This window comes from Rousettus aegyptiacus, unplaced genomic scaffold (assembly GCF_014176215.1).
Source record: "Rousettus aegyptiacus isolate mRouAeg1 unplaced genomic scaffold, mRouAeg1.p scaffold_m13_p_9, whole genome shotgun sequence".
Lineage (NCBI taxonomy): Eukaryota > Metazoa > Chordata > Mammalia > Chiroptera > Pteropodidae > Rousettus > Rousettus aegyptiacus.
In genome coordinates this window covers 2285258-2303862 of record NW_023416312.1, presented here as the reverse complement: position 1 = coordinate 2303862, position 18605 = coordinate 2285258, and the positions used below count along the sequence as shown (strand labels likewise).

Genomic DNA, 18605 nt, shown 5'->3' with positions numbered 1-18605 from the left:
AGAATAAGATAGAAGATGTAGAGATAAGCTGCCAACTAATGATATTGACCATTTAAAACAGTGTCTTAGTTTATGAACATGAGTTTTGGGTCTAGTTTCCAAAATGTAGAAATGCAGACGACATGTTGAACTGCACCAATCAGTAAACATCAGCAAGATGCAGATCATGGGAAACTTTACAAGTCAATACCCCGGGTATACCACAACAGAAAAACTGTAAGAAGAAGAAGGGCTAGAGGGGAAGCTATGGATGACAAAATTTTATTTAAAAAAATGAGTTTAAGACTAAATATGTGTTCAGTAAGAATAGAACCTAGGGATGCACACCTAGATGAAAAAACCATAAGGAAACAAAAGTACATTGGTATAAAAGTAGGGAACGGTTAATTTGGGGGTGTTAAGAATGGAATGGGGCCCATGTAGGGTTCCCGGGGTAGGTGGCAAAATTCTATTTCTTGATGTGGGTGATGGTTACAAGGGTTGGATGTTTGCCTTATAATAACACATTAAGCTATACAGTTTTTAACTTCTTTTTTAATTTTATAATAAAAAGGTTAAAATGTTTTAAATTAGTTGCCGATAATTAAAATTGAGGGATTGCACATTTAAAAATCCATATTTCTGTCTTCTCTTGAAAAATCGAAAGACTTGGCAATGCTGGGTCCATGTTTCCTTTTGGTAATTGGCTGGAGCTGAGAAAGGGCTGCTTCCCCTCTTGCTAAAGCTGGGTCTCTCTCGTCACTTATGTGACCTGCTGGGCTTCTGCATGAATCTGTGACCAAAGGTGGAGAAAACTTGCCTTACACTTTTCATTGGCAAGTTTCCTATATGCAGCACATAAATTCTATAGAAAATAATTCAACTTACATTTCTGAAGCACATACTCCAGAGCTCCATGTGAGGATCTGTTCTGTCCCTCCCAGACCGGGAACCTCCAATCTAGTAAGGGAAATAGAGGTCTGGTTAATTATGGTACATCGGTGGGACATGGACTATTATAGGGCTTCATAGAAAATACCAGCAGAGTGTGGTTGGGGGTGTGGGAAGGGCAGAATTCATCTGAGTGAAGATCTAGGGAGATTTCTTAGAGGATGTGAAATGACTTTGGCCTTGGAAGATGACTCAGATGAGGATGGGGCATGTAGGGAAGAAAGAGTTTGACAGAAAGAAGGAAACATCTGAACCCAGGGACAGAGCTGGAGGTTTGTAGAGCAGAGCATTTGAATCAGATTTCGGTGCTGGTGAGTAATGGATGTGAGTGATGAGGAACAAGATGCAGTTGACTTGTCATTTGACTTGAACAATAGTGATGCCATTGAAAATGTGGGAAAGACAAGTCTTATAGACAGGAAGACTTTAAGGAACTATCATGGTGAGCCCGAGAGGGACGGGGTCAGACGGAGTGCAAGGGAGTCATAGAGTCACTAACTAACTAAAGCCTTGCAGAAAGGAAGACTATAAATGAGGAAGAATATAAGGTCAAGGTTGATTCCTTGGACAAACGGATATTTAAAGGACAGGTAGAAGAAATGAGCTAGAGGAAAAGATGAGAGTGAAGAGAAGCAGATAAATTGGAACAAGAGGAGACTCTGGAATGACATCAAAAAAGTGACAGGTAGAAGAGAGAGGAGGCTTTCCAGGATGAGGGAGGACAGACCTTGCCTACTTGGGCATTCAGATTAAAAAAGGGGGGAAAAAGGGGGGTGGGGAATTTGTACATTCATCAGAGTTAGCCATTTTTTTTTCCTAAAGCAATGTCATTTATTTTAATGCTGATTTTCTTTAAATTTAAAAATAATTGCGTTGATATTTTAGTTACATCTTTACGTCCCAATTTATATTTTTAATTCATTTTAGTGGGTTATCTTTTACATTCTATGTCAACAGAGACATAAAGTCCTCAAGAGGAGTTGAGGTGACCAGTAGCCACCATTTTATAGTATTTCCACGATACAGATACATACAATAGATGTAATTAACGCCAAGAACATGGATCACAGTAAAATAATTAGGCAGTGATTAGTTATGAGTATTTATCACCTTTACTTTTAATATAATTTATCTCGTAAACTTATACAAATAAATTAATTTTTAGTGGTGGCTGTGTTTAACAACCAGCTCTCTCAATTTTCTGGAAAATTTAACAAGCTGCTCCTGCCACTAATACAATGGTTAGGAAACATCTGGAATGATTCACATAAAACTGTTAACAGTAGCTACCTCTGGAATATGAGTTGCAGGTTAAAGGAACTTTTCACTTTTCATTCCTTCAATTCTATATTGTTTGATTTTATTTTAAATAAGCAGATATGTATTATCTTATAATAATTTTTAAAGTTTAAGAACACTATATTAGAAAGATGACGTATATACCCATTGGGTAAGGAGAGGGGAGATAAAAATATGTATTTGTTTGTGCATATACAGTGGAGGTTAAACAAGAAACTAATAAAAAGCATCACCCAAAAGGAGCAAGGAAAATTGGCTGAATGAGACTATACTTCCCATATCATTTTAATATTTGAGTCATATAAATGTATTATGCATTCAAAAAATTTTAATAATTGAAAATACTTTTGAAGGTCATCTGCCACCATGCTCCACCCCCTCCCCCCCCCCCAAGAAAAAGAAAAAATTGTATTATTTATGTTTACATACTGGAGACTGCCTCTTTTGAGGATATGCTCCCATTGAAATGATAGTCTTTTTCCTGGTGTCCAGATAAATACTCGTCCAGGGTGTCTTTTTTAAAATGACTCTGGGGGGTGAGTCATCGCTCGGGTATGCAGCTGCGTTAGCACTGACCTCGGGCCTCAGATAGGATAGGGCATAATGGTTATAAGCAAACAAACAGATGAACACATTTTTTCCAGATAGAAAACGGAAGAGAGCCAGACATCCTTGAAGCTCCACCTTATATTCCTCTCGCGCTAGTATTGGGAAGGTGTGTTTGATCAGTAGAACAGGTGATGTTTGTTTAAGGCTTGCTGAAATGTGGGCACCTGATCGAAGTCAAACGCGCAATTCTAAAGCCACTTCTTGGTTCTCGGAGAGCAGAAGGCTATTCTCTGGGCTGCAGGAGCAGCAGCGCTAAAGGCCTCGGCCTGCTTGTTCCAGTTGTGTCTAGTTTTCCTTTATGATGCAAACTTCCTTCGTCTACCAGGAACCCGAAAAGAATGTGCCTGTACCATTACTCAAACCTTCAGGCCTTTGCTGTAGCCACACGGAGCTAACAACAAGCAATTTCACGACAGGATCATGAATAATATTTGTAGTCAATCAAAATTAATATTAAAGATCTACTTTGAACTGAATGTGAATGTGATTCACACATAGGCACCTACCTGTATTCTTATTGAAAATACATCCATAACATGCGAGAATGTTGGTTGCAAGCAAACCTTAAGCTAAATAAAAGTTTTAAATTTCCAGGTACGAAACGAACAAGCCATGGAGGATAAGCACAAGGAATATAGTCAATAACAATGTGATAGCGTTGTACAATGTCACATGGTCGCTAGACTTATCATGGTGATCACTTCTTTAGGTATATAAATGTCGAATAACTATGACATACCTGAAACTAATACAATATTGTATGTTAGCTAGGTTTTAATAAAAAAATCTTAAAAAAAAAAAAAAAACAAGCCCTGAGCTGACTCTTAAAGAGAACATGACAGCACAGGCCTGTATCAGCCATATCTGGAAGGGGCCTTTGAAAATATTTCTTATAACAAGGTCTCTCTATAAGAGTGACTCTACCAGAACAAGCCCGTAGGTCTACATATATAAGCTGCTTTTATTTTTAATACTGTTAGCATATAAATTCTGAAATTGCATTCATTGGTTTATACACATAAGGTGGAACACACAAAAATAAGTCACATTAGAGGAATGATAGAGTTAGAAATTTGCCTTTTTGCTCATATCATAAAAATAATTGATTCAGGCAAGAATCAGCAATAAACGCCAAAACTATTTGGTGAAAGTTTGATGAGTAACAGGTGACTTGTCCCAAATAATCTCCCCACAGGTTACTAATTACAAAGGTGGAAATGGTTTCATAGTACACACACCTGAGAGCAATGACTTAAACAAGCGATCAAAGTCATCGTCAATGAATGTGAGGCACGGAGAAGGACGCAACATTCCTTACGGGGTTTTCCTACCAAAATTATCTGATTCTAATCATGGAAAACCATCAGACAAACCCAAACTGAGAGAAATTCTACAAAGCAGCTGCTCTGTATTCTTCAAAACTGTGAATGTCTTCAAAGACAAAGAACAGTGGAGGGATTGTTTAGTATTAAAGAGACATGACAGCTAAATGCAATCTGTGATCCTGGACTGGATCCCTGGTGATGAGGAAGAAAGCTACAGAAAAAGACATTAACGCCACAAATGGCAAAATTTAAATACGGACTTTATATTAGCTGTTAGTAGCATTGAACTGATGTCGAATTTCCTGAATTTGATCATTGTACCGTGGTTATGTCCTTATTATAAAAGCGACCATCTAGAATGAGCACCTAGAATGTAGCAGGTGCCTATATTTCCTTCGACCCTCATAGCGAGCCCACGTGTTTGGACCAATCCCTCCTCCAATTTGCAGATGAGAAAAGTGAGGCTCAGAGAAGTTATGAAATGCATACAAAGTTGCAAAGCTAGTAGGGAGCAGACCATGAACAGGTGACAAGTTTACTGGCGACAGCATGGAAGGATATCATTCTGTCTGTTCACACTTGGGAGCCTGGGTGCAGGAATGGAAAACATAGGCCCTGGGTAGAATTGGGACTGGGGTGTGCAGGGTGACTTCCGGGGGGCACGAGGGAGTAGCGGATTAAAGTCCACATGAAGTGGTAGATTAGAGCGGAAGCCAGACTGAGGAGAGAGGAAATGAGGTCATGAGGAGTCACAGGTGGGGAATGGATGTCTTGATAAATGTGACTCTGACTCACACTGAGAAAAACATTTTACATCACAGGCAAGTAAACACACACACACACTCCCACGTAAACAATTGAAACAGAAGTTTGATTAAACAAAACACAGCCTTACCATGCAGGCGAGTCTGGTCACTTGCGTTCTGTTTCTCTTTAATGATTTGTTTTGGCTTGTTCATTGTTGTTGTGTTTTTTGTTTTTAATTCTGGCAAGAATCAACTAAGTCGATTTCCCGAAACCGTAGGGGGACAAGGTGTGTGGTTTGAAAACCACGCTGTAGGGTGTGGCCCCAGTGAGGTGGCCCTGGGGTCAGGGAGTAAAGGTGAGAACGGCAGTCAGCGGTCTGCTTTGGAGCCGGCTCCCTCAGCCTTCTGTCCTTGGCTAAGCCGACGCCCCTCACAGTTTTGTTCACCTGGCCCCTTAACCAAAAGCCCTAAATACCCTCAAGCCTTAATGAAGCCTTAATTGGAATCACCTGCGGTACAAAGTGTGGCATCAGGGGCCCAAGTCACATCTCTCAAGCAAAATGCAGCAGAAATTCTGAACGTACACGTCAACATATATCGGTGTCAGCTTCCAGGAAGGGGGAGAGAGAAAATAAATCACAGCTGTTTCAAAGGAATGTGCTTCTAAGTGTGGAGTGGCCTCCCTCAGGACGGCCGGTTCTTAATGTCTGCATTAGAGTCAATTGACCTCACCTTCTAATCTGAAGAATTCATTCTTCGCAAGTTGGGTTGAGGACCTAAACAGATCTACTTTTTGGTATCTATCTCTCCTACTGGGAAGCATCGTGACCTATTTCAGAAAAGCAGCCCTGATTGGATGAAGGTTCAGAACATTAGTTGCTACTGTATTTGTTCTTGGCGGACACATATGTGTACTCATGCACCTCTGTTGTAACACGGGGCTTTTGGACAGAAAGCTGGTGGAATTCTAGAGGCACACTATGGGCACAGACGTATGGCTTCGAGGATTTATGCTTGCCTATATGAACTCACGGTGCTGTCATCTTCCTAGCTCAAGTTAACAAGAATCGTTCAAATGACCAGTTTAGGGTCATATATTATAATCCTTTCTTCAAATAATCTGGTTTACATTCTTTTTTACTTTATTTTCTTTTCAATTTTCAGGTCTGGCCTCTCCAACTAGTTATAATAGCAAATATACTTATATTCCCGGATGGTATTTGTCACTCACCTTGAGCACATTTGAAATCACTGTACCAGCACAATTGTTTTCTTCTATAACCACCCGTGTTATTCATTTCTGTAATCACAGTAAATATAAAACCGGCCCCAAACCTTCGATGTTCCTCGCCCTTTTGTCTCCACTCACAGCTCCTCATAAGCTTTTCCATATTAATATTTATATCATGGAGAAACTTTATGATTAATGCAAAAAAGAAAAAAAAACTGCAATTATCTCCTGTCCTCCCACAAACCCAATCGTTCAGTAAAAAGCCCCTGCCCGCAGAGTGCCATTTCAAACATGGCGGTGCACTGCCCTACCGGAAGACCTGTTGGTCACCATTCCTAGTGGGTTGAATGGTGGCCCCCCACCACCACAAGCCCCATCCAGGTCAAATCCCCAGAACTTGTGAATGTCAACTTGGTTGAAAAAAGTTTGTGCAGATGTAGTTAAGAATCTTCACATGAGATCATCTAGGTGGGTCCTAAATCCAATGACAAGTGTCCTTTGAAGAGACAGAAAAGGAAAAAACACGGAAGAGAAGGCCATGTGAAGATGAAGATGGACATTGGAAAGATGCGGCCACAAGCCAAGGAACTGCTGGAGGCTCCAGAAGCTGGAAGGGGCAGGAAGGGCCCTCCCCTACAGCCTCCAGAGGGAATGTGGCCTGGCGACACCTTGATGTTGGACTTCTGGCCTCTGGAACTGTGAGAGAATGAATTTCTGTTATTTTAAGCTACCGAGTTTGTGGTAGTTTGTTACAGCAGTTTCAGGCTAATGTGCATGATGGAAGGTCAGCTTTTAATGTGCAAATCCTAATATAAGGCACTGCAAACCTCAGCGATCCCACGAAACAAAAAATATAATTTGAACCATTTCAAATATATTAACCCTCCGTCCATACTGATATAAAAATGAGCAGCAAATGGACATGAAAAGTGTTTACAATATGGAGGTGTTACAGCCCGTCTTACTGAAATGTAGACTAAACAATATCAATAAAAGTGTGATTTATTACCTTATCAAACAAGGTTAATGTTACACCGATAATCTTGTTTCGATTACAAGTACGGACAGCTTCTTCTTTGCCTTTCCCTCCATAGAGCTGCATTCTGAACAGGAAGTGTCTGCAAGCTGTCTCATGTAGGCTAAATGATTTTACTTCCGATACCTCCTAATTGCCTACAGGTAATTTTCAAACTCCTTAGCCAGGCATAGGAGCCCGTCACAATCTGCTACCAGTTTCTCTCCCAGCCCAACACATTAGCTGGCAAAAATAGAGCTCGGTGAATAGTTGCCAGGTAAATGAACAGATCTGTAGCTCCCGCTGTAGATGGCTAGTCAGTCACATGGGTCTGCCTCTTCCATTGGGCCTGGGCTGATTCATCTTCCCATTGCCGGCAACTAGGAAAGAGCTGGGCACACAGGAGATTCTCAATAAAGGTTAGTTGAGTAAATAAAAATGATTCTTTCCATGCTCTACACAAGCTATTACTTTAAGTTGAAATAATTAGATGGCTCTCTCTCCTCTCTCTGTCTCTGTCTCTGTCTCTGTCTCTCTCTCTCTCTCTATATATATATATATTTTTTTTAATCTTACTAAATAGTTTTGTTTCTAGATCAAGAAGACACTATCACAAAGTCTCTGTGTAGCAAAGGGTATCAGCCACTGACAGAGCTCAGTGTGGTAATAAGGAAAAGCATAATTTCCTGTGGTTTGACAATAATGTGACAGGAATAGCTCCAACTGCTTTGAATAGATCATGAACACGACTTGTCCCTCTCTGCTGAAGCTCAAAGCTGTGGAATCCTACTAAACAAATGTGACCCAGCCATCAGTCAGCGAGGTGCTATATTTATGGATATCCTCACATGTTCATCATTTTGCTGCGTCCTCTTAGGGATTTCAAAATTCGAGTGACCACTTCTGTCTCCAACAATCTTGCAGTCCAATTGGAGAAAGAAGGCTGACAGAGGAAGGGTAATGATTTAGCAATAAGGAGTCTTTCTGGAAATTCAGCTTCTAAATCAGAAAATCCTAGAAAAAGATATATTTTAAAATAATATCCATTCAATTCATTTTTAAATGTTGGGCATGCCTCATAAAGGGTTATCACAAGATAACACGCAGGAGTTATAATGCCCAGTCTTTCTATGCTGATAAAAGATTTGATTGTGGAGCAAAGAATCAGTTGGTTTTCATCAAATTTCACTCACCTTTGAGCTTTTGGAGCGATTTGAATGTAATCATCATAGATACATTTGAGAGAAAGTCCTCACTGATGCAAAGAATAGATCTGAACACAGTTAAAAATGCAAAGCCCTTAGGTTTGGTGTTCACCCTAAAAATGGCAAAGAATAATTTAGCATTTTCCACTCAGATCCAGGTGAAAAGGCATGTTTAACCAAGGGGTGACACATGAAGGCAGGGAATACGTCTCCTTATTTATGACCTTATCACTGGCAAATAAAATACTGGGCGTATACTGGGCGGTCGATAAATATTGCTGGAGTGAACTAATGACCCAGTGCTCTAACACAATAATATGTGGTTGGCTATAAGCATTGATTCAAATTCAGCACAACCAAGGACAGTGACAAACTCGCATTCAAAGCTCTTTAAATATGTTTGTTAAAATATATTTTAAATTGTGCTATCTAGCATGACATTCACATATGCAAAGGTACCCCAAAACAAGCTAAGTAAAGTCTCCACCAGTTAAGAGGGAGAAAGTGTATACTGAAGCCTTAATATGTGTTCCGTTACTATGCAAGAGACTATTGGACCTAAAAGGAAGAATACACAAATAAACATAGAGTGTGAAGACGCTGCCCACAAATGTCTCAGAAGTCAAGAGTAAGGATGGTATACCACCAAGACGATGTGAGTAAAGAGAGAAGAGGCTATACAAGAATTCAAGGGAAAAAATAAGCCAGGTAAATATAGGTCTTAGAGACACATTTTCTCCTTACCTGACTTCATTGCATAAATTGTCTTAAATTTGTAATTTAGTCTCTTCTCATTACATGCAAATAAAATACAGCTGAACTTCAAATTGGTGATTTAATTCTCTTGGATTGCAGTGTATGCCACTCTTAAAAGTGAGAAATTGGGGCTGGGGGGAGAGTATTTTTTTTTTTACTTTCTTGCTAGGCCGGTGTTGCAAGGGTAAAGCGAACTTGAAGTGCTTTCGACTTTATGAGACAATTTTTTTGATTTACATACTTGAACTAAGAAAGGCTCAAGATTTTTTATTTTTATGTTTCGGCCATAATGTTGGTTCCAAAATGCACCGTTCTTTCTAGTAAGCACCAAATTGGCCCCATACGTTGAGAAAGAATAGAAAATTGTTTTATTTTTGTGTCTTGTGGAGTTAGATGGTTCTTTAGAAAAACAAACAGATCTTCCTGCGCATTCATTAATTTATTTTCATCCTGGTGCATCTAAAGGAGACAATATCTAACTGCCACGGTATGGGGGAGGATGCCCAGTTATGAGGGCTGCAAGAGGCTCTGGGCAGGGGGATCCGAGTTTGTTAGGGCTTTGCATGCTTCCCACCCCCATACACACTCGATCCCCACCCCATTCAACGATCCCCACACACATAGCCTGGGACTTGTGTCGTTCTCCTGGAAAAATAAAGTAGCTTGAAAATTCTATCCTTTGGAAGACTGAAAACGTGGCTGCGGAGGTTGAGGAATTTGTGAGATTCAGAAATAAAGAGTGTGTCCCTAGAGCTTTCGGTGTGCTTCTTTTAACTTCCTCTATTTTTGCTTTATTCCGTCTGATCAATTCAAAATTTGCGGAAGTTCCAGACAGGACTCTGTGGCCTTTGGTTCTGTAAAGCTCCCTTGACCTCTTTCCTCCGGGGGCGGGGGGCGGGGGGGAGGTAGGGAGGGGGTAAAGACACAGAGCCTAGGCTCCTTCAATTGGACCAATACCCCATTCTAATGACGAATTTGTAACTTATGGCAAACCTCAGGACCCATTCCTGTCTGTGAAAAAGACCGTCATCTCCAAGCTCCTAAATATCAGTGTACATTCCCGAGCTGATTCATAAATACTCCCGGCCCTTCTGAGAATATTCTTTCCTGGGAAGAAAAAAGAATTCTCTTCCCCCACCAAACCGAAAAACAAAAAGGTCGCCTCTCCCATCCTCCATCTCTATGTGAGGCAGTTAAGTGTACAGTGTGGTATGTACAGAAGCCTTTGAATTTGCCCGTCCCACACACCAAGCAGCCAAAATTCAATCCTCACCAGGTTTTTCATTTTACTAATTTATTTGCTACATCTTAGCTTTACCCTCCCAGGAAAGGTCTTCTCTTCATTTCATGAATCATCCTTTCCCCTTAATGCTCATTTTTACTTTTAAACTGAGAAACACTTTACGTGTGTTAATTTCTCAAAATTTAATTTCATCTTTGCATTGTTTGAAAAGTGCACAGAGCAAAAACCAAGAGGGCTCGGTTTATCATGGTGCCTTGGGCATTTTCATTCTGCCCACACCCTTCCTTGCAAGCAGGTAAAGAAAATGCAGGGCTGGAGGGCAGGCCCCCCACACCTTTGTGCTCACCACTCGTTTCTCCAGCGACCAATCAGGCTGTGGCAGCTCAAGTTTTGCAGCTACCAGCACACATGTCTTCCCTTGCAAGGCTTCTTCTAGCTGATGTGGTTGACTGTCTTAAACCACAGGTAAATGGCTTCCTGTGCATTTCTCAAAATAAGTGTTGAGCAAAGGAAATCAACCAGTTTAATGATTGACAATTTGCCCTCCTCTCCTCCGAAAAGGGCGTTTTCGTTAAGTTTTGGGGAGGGAGGGAAGTTTTAACTTCTTGGACATCTGCATCGTGAATCTTTGCTGAGATGTTGGGTGCGCTACCATTCTGCACTTAGGAATGGTAGCTTATTTACCTTTTTGCACATTAAATGCTCCCAAACAACAGCGGCTTGGCTTTTATCCGTAGAAGTTCCCAGACTCAAGAAAAGCCCTGGAGCTGAGCCAATTAAATCCTACCGGATTTAAACCTAGCACAAATTTCATCTTTGTTCTGTGTAGTCTTCGTCTATTCAAATTCGGAGAAATCAATAATTTTAAAGTTCTATTCACTAATCGCAAATGTGGCTTTCATCGGAACCAGCCATTAGATGAGGGAAAATGTCTTAATGTTCATAAAGCACCCATTTAAAAAGGTGCCTTTTCTGACAAGGCTGTCCACATTCTGTGTTGATGCTGCAGACTGGCTAAATAACCAAGTTCAATTCGACGCCTAAAATGAACATTATGCTGTTATCACTCCCCGTTTTAGTGATCAGATACGATAAATTAGCTTATCAAACCCTGTGAAGGTACTTTTATATTTTCATGCAATTCCTATCTGGAATTCAAACAGCCTCAGTAAATGATTTTCCATTATCTAGCATAGATGAGGTTAACTTCACATACTCGGGTGAAACTCATTTTTATAACTTGAGAATTTACCCCAATCACCAAAACGTTCGTCGTTTATCGCTCCCCAGTGAGGCCACGAGGCAGGCCCTTTTGCAAAGGTTTTCACCTGCCAGGAAGCATCCCTCCACCCCTTCTCCGCTCCCCCTCTTCCAGTTATCAGTCACGCACTGGACCAGGTTTTAAAACTTTATTTGCATATTAAAAAAATTGTGCATTCCAATAATTAAAATCATTTGAACAAAAAAAATGGCACTCTGATTAAACTGCATTTTACAGCCTGCAGGACACCTTGGACCAAACTTGGTTTCAACTCTAGATTTCACTGCCGTCCCACCCAGCTTCTGCCTTCACCAACACGCAAGTTCTTTTCCTTCCCTGCCAGCCACAGGCAGGTGGGAGAGGCAGGTGCGGCCGTCGTTGTCAGTAGTTCTTGGATGTGAAAAAGGGGGCAGCACAATCATTTCAACTTGATCCAACCTCTTTACATCTTACAAAGTTAAACAGCTAAAAGAAGTAAAATAAGAAGGCAATGCTTGTGGAATGTACAGTGCATTTTGGCGGTGCGTGCCTCATTACGATTCGCCTGCTTGCTTCTCCTGTTCAATCGCTGTGGAGGGGAAAAAAAAAAAAAAAAAAAAAAAAAACAAAGATTGAAGGGGCCCGGTTAGGTAGATCCAGTGTAGCCTAGTGTTAAGATTATAGTACTTTCATTTAAACCATCTTTCCCAATCGTAAAAGTTCTACAAGTTAACAATAGGCGTTTCATCACGGTTTATCTTCAATGGAACATTTTTTAACATATTAATATGGTATATTAAACATTCCATCAAATTATTAAAGCCCTGTGTTTGTTGGCTGCAAAACAAAATTTTAATTAACCTTTCCAGGCCACATTCATCATAAAAACTGTCGGCTCCCTCCCCCCCACCTCCCCCCCCTTCTTCTCCCGGCCCCTCCCATCCTTCCCCTACCCACCCGCCACTCCCGCCGAGGCTTTTCTCAAGGAGGGAGGGGTGCCTTACTTTCTTTTGATGGCAGTGGGTTTTTCTCTTGCGTTTCTGTCTTCTTCAATTTCGACTTATCGAATTTCTCAATCTCAGCCATATCGGGTTTGTCAGACATGGTTGCGGAGGAAGCTGCATATACAAAGCCAGGAGCGAGGGTGAGCGCGAAGCCTGTGTTCGCTCTCGTTCTCTTCTCTCCGCTTCGAAATGCGCTTTTGCCCTCCCATACCCTGTCTGAAACCCCACCTCCACCTCCTTCCGCTTTCATTCGGGGATAAAGAAAGATCTTTCTACAGAAAAAAGGACCCCCCCCCTTTAATATTTCGAGATGCGCGGAGAGGGGTGGGGGCGACTGGGAAGACCGATCCCATCAGGAGGTCGAGTCTTTGAGAATGACATTGACCGCTGCGGGGTTGCCGACTGTAGTGGCATTTCAGCATTAACATCTCGCCAGAAGGAGCAGAGAACACTGGAGCCATTCCAAGTTTAGGGGGGAGAAAAAAAACCGAGCCCAGATTCTTAAAATGGAGCCAAGGCTGCAGCGTTTCGATCTTCTCTAGGTACCTCTCCCCCTGCAAACGTGCAGCCCGCGCAGCTCTCGCCGCGTCACAAAGGCGGCGCTGCAGCCGGCGCCTGCGACCGCCGCCCCACCCCGCTCCGCGGCCGCGGTGCAACAATGCAGCCAGCCGCGCACAAAGCTGCCCCCGCGCCCACGGATCGGCCTCCTCTGCAGCGAGGGGGGCAGCCTCGGCACACCTTCCCCTGCAGGAAGGACTTAAAAAAAAAAAAAAAAAAACACATTTCACAGCCCAGACACCTTAGACCTGGACCGATACAACCCACCAAGCTGTCAGATGCTAGAGGAAAAATGCTAATTGTTGCAGCTCCGGGCTTGGGTGGGTGTGAGCTGGAACAAAGGACCGGATTCATCACTGCCTAAGAGGTAATGTAAAATGCCTTCCGCGGCTAAGGGGAAAATGCTCCCTCGAAGCTGCATAGCAAAATGCCAGTTTGGGGGTTTTTGTTTTTTTTTGTAAATCCCCTAGAGCTCCCGACCCCGTTTCCCCGCATCTGAAGGGTTCGGCATCCCCCGGCTCCCCGCCAAGGGAGCCTCTCCCCGGAGGGCCGCGCGGGCTCGGCTTCTGGGATGCGGGCACCGCGTGGGAAGGGGACCCTCCCGAGGGCAGGAGGCAGGGGCCCCGGGGCTCACCGGCGCGAGGCAGCGAGGAGAGAATCCGAGGGGCTCGGTGGCTGTCGGTCGCGGAGTGCCGGGTGGGGCGCGGCGCGTGCCGCTATATAGAGCTCTCCTATGTAAATGAGGTGATGTCACCCGCCGGCCTGCTTAACTCCTTCGCGTCTCCCGCACCGTGTCCCACGGCCTGACTGGCATCTGCCCCTCCCCCGCCCCCACGTCTACCGATGCACCCTAATTGCAACGACGGTTGAAATACAAAGCGGGCAAAACCCCACCCTCCTACACGTCCTTCACAAATGCACTTTCCTTTTCTCTATTTTATCTTAATGGATCTTTGCAACGGCCGCGCGAACCAGCTCTTGGGGAGCGGAGCAGGATAACTAAGCGCCTGAGTGGGTACCTAAGGGGACAGGCATTCCTTTACTGTGAATCTCGCTTTGTTCAATGCAGCCATCACCTAGCAAGGGTGCGGTGTACCCCGCAGGAGAGCCTCGCCCACTGCAGGGGTGAGATTCGTGTGACTCAGCGTTCAGGCCAGTAGAGGGCGTTCACCCCACCCAATCCTCTTTGTCTCCTCCAAGACGCTCTCCGTGACTTGGGTGGGAGGTAAGGCACCCTTAAGTGATTTTTTAAAAAAAACTTTCTTCACTGTGACAGGCATCTTTTTTTCCTCGCTATAATTTTTGTGCGCACCCAAATCAAATAACGGGAATATTTGCTTAGTCGAGATTAATTTATCTGGAGTTTGATAGAGTACAACGTCTCCCCTCTTAGAAAAATAAGTCAAGTTCAAGCTCAGCTATTGACTTACTACTGCCTGATAATGAGGAAGTTCTTTTACTTTCACGTTCCTTATTTTTCTAAATTATCGAAGTGATTGCTAAGGAGGCCCCCGTTGAAAGCAAAGCACTGCGATCCCGTGATCTCTAAATTCCGAAGGTTAAATTTAAAACTCGAACTCCGTATTGTGAAAGGAGCCTTTTCAGCACAAGACGTTTTCAAAGTGCGCTTCTATGTCACATCGGAAATATGGAAGATTTAGGTAGCTGGAGCATTTTTCAAAATGGCACCTGACCCTGAATACCAAGGGCCCCCATGCTGCGGAAACCAGTCACAAATACCACGCCCTGAGCCTGGGGAAATGGCACAGACAAGGAAAAAGACCCAGCACTGCAAAAGGCTTACGTGAGTGAGATTGTTTTGAGATGCAGAAAAGTATGCACACTACTCCCGCTCCTTTCTGCACCCTCGGGAAATGTTTCCAGAACCTTCTTGCTAATCAGGTTTATGGCAGAGGCTTTGTCTCACTGGGGATTAGAGTCAACTGTACTGTAGGCCCCTAGAAGCCACCACAGGATCAGCTCCGACTTCCCCATTTCTTCACCCACTTGACTTCCTTCTTCCTGGGGGAAGGGGGGATGTGAGGGGGACAGATGACAGTCTGGTCCCCCAGTTTCTGCTCCGGTGCGTGGCTGCCATTATGCTCTCCCAGTGGGGGCACTGGAGCTTTCCGTGCAGGCACGGGGTGTCACCTCTCTGGTTACACGTCCCCCTGGTCCTCCCCTAGTTGCCTGACCTGAAGAGAGTCTGTTTCATCGTGAAAACTCAGAAAAGATCTCTCAGGGTGCATTTTGGGCTGGGGCCAGCCGGCAGCTGCCGTGTGCCAACACCATTTCTGTAGGTTCTGCGACTCTATTCTCCCCCCGCCCTGCCGCTGTCAAGAATTACTTCTTTCCTCTCCAATATCTCTCGATCACAGCTTGTTGCTTCTTCTCAAGACCTTTGCCTTAGAAAGGGTTAGGCCCTGCAAAGCACTATATCCAAAGCAGATGGAGGAGTGGAAATTTGTAAATGCCTGGACTTTCTAGTTTGGTAACTACGTGGACAGGGAGAAGGAGACAGAAAGGCTTACTGTAGTGGGTTTCTTTCACCAACTTGTCAAGGACCTAGAGACAATGAAAACGAGAGGATGAGGCGATGAAAGGAGATGCAAACTAAAGGAACATTCTTAAGAGTTGCGTGCCCCGGGCCATGTTAATTTTTCTGCAGCTGATTTTTCTCACCTGTAAAATGGGAGGGGTAATTTAGTACCTACCCCACAGGATTGCTGGGAGACCTAGATGCTCAGGACAATGCACGACAATAAACGCTTTGTGTTTTGATTATTATTAGGATAAAAGGATGAGAAAAATCAGTTTAAAAATTCAGTGTTTGGCATTAACTACAATTTTAAGATGTTTTTGCATTAGCTGTTTCTTTAAGCACTAGTAAAAATGAGATCTTTTGCTAGTTTTTCAGCAAATAAAAAAACTTCCATCTAAGAATCAGGCCTTGAAATAGGTGCTTTGCATTTATTTTTGCCTTTCGTGCCAGCTCCTCTCCATGAGGAGGGTTTTACAGATGGGTAAACTGAGGCTTAGAGAGCCATCGCTGTGGTAACTAGGCCAATTGCCACTCTATTGTTTATGCTCAGGGGTACATGTAAGACTTCACCCCTATCACCCAGAGTTATGCCTGGGGATCACCAGGGAGAGCGAGGCCGGCTGCTTTGTTTCTCGCAGTGCCTGGTAGCTAGCACAGTAGTTGCTCAATAAACAGTCATGGCTTTGAATTGAACCATCTCGCCTTAGTGAGGAAGGTCCTTGAACCCAGCTCCACCCCACTCTGAGTCTGTTCTCCTAGCCACCTACCTTGCTTGCTTCTCCAGATAATTAAATCCTTTCAGTATTAATGTTTCGGATGTCACAGATAGTTCCTGCCTCACGGAAGCTCCCATTCATAAGTGGTTAGCTTGTGCTGGGTCCGACCACCATGTAGGTGGGGCCGTGCAATCCTAATTGAAAAGACAGAGGCTTAGAGGCGTAAAAGAACTTTGGCGTGCCAGGGCTCCCTGGTGAGGATGAGGATGAGTTAAGAGCCCACCCGACACCTACCCTGCCCTCCTGGCCTCATGGGCCACAGTGCCCTGTAAAAAACGTGCCAAGAGAGTGGGTACTGAGGGCAGCCCCCCTTTAAGCCCGTGCCCGGTAGAACCAGGAAGTGGTGTCGGGGCAGGCGACATTTTATTTTGCTTTCCTGGGAGGGCCTGGGGCTAATTCGGAGCTATTTCCAGTGCTGGGGACACTGCCACTGAAGGCCGAGTCCGGGAAAATTAGTCTTATGGTTTTTAATCTATTACATTTTGTTCAGTGCACTGGCCAGAAGAGAAGACAAAAGAGGTGGAATAGAGGAACAATGACAACGACAAGGCTCCCAACCCTTTGCTTTCTCAAGCTGAGGTCCCTTTGTCTGTGTTTCAGGCCCCTCCCACCATCTGCCCCCACCCGGCTGCAACCCACTTTCCCCTGTGACCCCACAATCTCCATCTGCTCATCTAAATTCCCTTAAAGACACAGCCTGAGGGGACGCAGAGAGGAAAAGACAAGGGAGGAAAAGGCTATTTAGTGGGTGATCTGCATACGACATCAGATTCATTCTCATCCTGTTTAGTGGGGATGAGTATCCCCATTTTACTGCTAAAGAAACAGGCTCAGAGAAGTTAAACTTATTCGTGATCAAACAGCCAGTCTATCTATGTATGTCCTTCTACTGCAGCCCATCTTTGCCTTATACTTAGCTAAAATGTCTTCTTCAGGATTCCCATCTGTGGAGGATAACAGGAAAGCAGAGGAGTCAAAGAACATTCTCGAGAATGTTGACTGTCGTACTGCTAAATTTCCTGTCCACTTTGTTGATCTGATGAAACTTAGAGCCGAAAAGAACTTCCGAGGAGGATGTCACTGAACCCAGTTGCCCTCTGTGGCCTGAACTCGTCTCTACAACACCCTCTCCAAGTGCTTCCTCAGCCTCCACACAGTAAGGGCAACAATAAGAAGGCAGAGAACCTTCCAGCATATGCAGGGGGTGGTGAGCAGCTTAGTTTGGCTGAGGCTTGCAAAGAATGAAAGTCACAGGAAATAATGCTGAGAGGCAGGCAGGGGCCAGATCGTATAATAACAACATCAATCATGACCATAATAATGGCCTTAACAGCAGCAAACATTCTTTGAATGCTTACTACATGCTAAGGAGCTTCCTTAAAGCCTCACGTGATCCCAGGAGAGAGGCAGTTACTTCTCTCCATTGCAGATGTGGGAATCCTGCAGGCGTTAAATAATTTACCCCAAATCACACAGGGAAAGCCAGAGGCAGGATTTGAACTCAGACTGGCTGGCTCGGAAGCTGCCTCACTTTTCTGGAATGCTAACTAAGCTTAAGGCCTTTTAGACTTTTGTTCTCTAGGCCCAGATAAGGGTAAAGTTATATTTCATTTCAGTAGACCATCTGTCTTTTTCTATCATTAAAACTTTTAAGCATAGATATTATAGTCATAGATCATATAAATTCAAAATCTGTCTGCTCCAATTTTCGAATTATTTTATTACAGAAATCCAGTCTGTTCTTTTTCTCTCATCCTGTATGCATAGGCCAGTGTACTCGCAATAAATGGAATTCTGTACCTTGAATATTCGCAGTTTCACACAGCTTTTCACTTCTTTAATATTTTTCCCAGCAGTCATTCATATTACGAGAGTTTAAAAAAAAAAACAGGTCAAAAACATATTGAAAGGGGACGTATGACATATTTCATCATGAAGCAGAATTGTCATTAGTAAGTAATAAGTGTTTGTATATTTTAATATGCTTCTTCTGTGGATGTCAAAGCTTTTTTCCAAATAGAATATAGTTCCCGGATTATTGGAAGGTGGTTAATGGCTTTATGATGAGGATAATGAAGCACTAGAGAATTGGCCCGAATTTGAGGGGACACCTCACATAGCCAAAA

At 43.4% G+C, this 18605-nt stretch overlaps 1 protein-coding gene and 1 long non-coding RNA gene across 7 annotated transcripts; both read right to left on the bottom strand.

Annotated features, from left to right (window-relative positions):
* Positions 1-583: 583 nt before the first annotated feature.
* LOC107497583 lies at positions 584-6075 on the bottom strand. Its single transcript, XR_001593851.2, has 3 exons — positions 5059-6075; positions 868-939; positions 584-772 (listed from the first exon to the last, which is right to left on the bottom strand). It is a non-coding gene; the product is annotated as an uncharacterized LOC107497583 (long non-coding RNA).
* Positions 6076-11753: 5678 nt separating this feature from the next.
* TMSB4X (thymosin beta 4 X-linked) lies at positions 11754-16489 on the bottom strand. 6 transcript variants are annotated; one of them, XR_001593849.1, is made up of 5 exons: positions 16471-16485; positions 15693-15726; positions 13796-13892; positions 12604-12717; positions 11754-12188 (listed from the first exon to the last, which is right to left on the bottom strand). XR_001593849.1 is itself a non-coding variant. In XM_016119543.2 (3 exons), exons 2-3 carry the CDS (start codon positions 12701-12703, stop codon positions 12154-12156), a joined length of 135 nt encoding a protein of 44 aa, XP_015975029.1. In that variant the 5' UTR covers positions 12704-12717; positions 13796-13910; the 3' UTR covers positions 11754-12153. The 6 variants fall into 6 exon arrangements, 1 of the variants encoding a protein (XP_015975029.1); XR_001593850.1 differs by lacking the exon at positions 15693-15726 and having other exon boundaries at positions 16471-16489; XR_004952846.1 differs by having other exon boundaries at positions 13796-15726.
* Positions 16490-18605: the final 2116 nt, after the last annotated feature.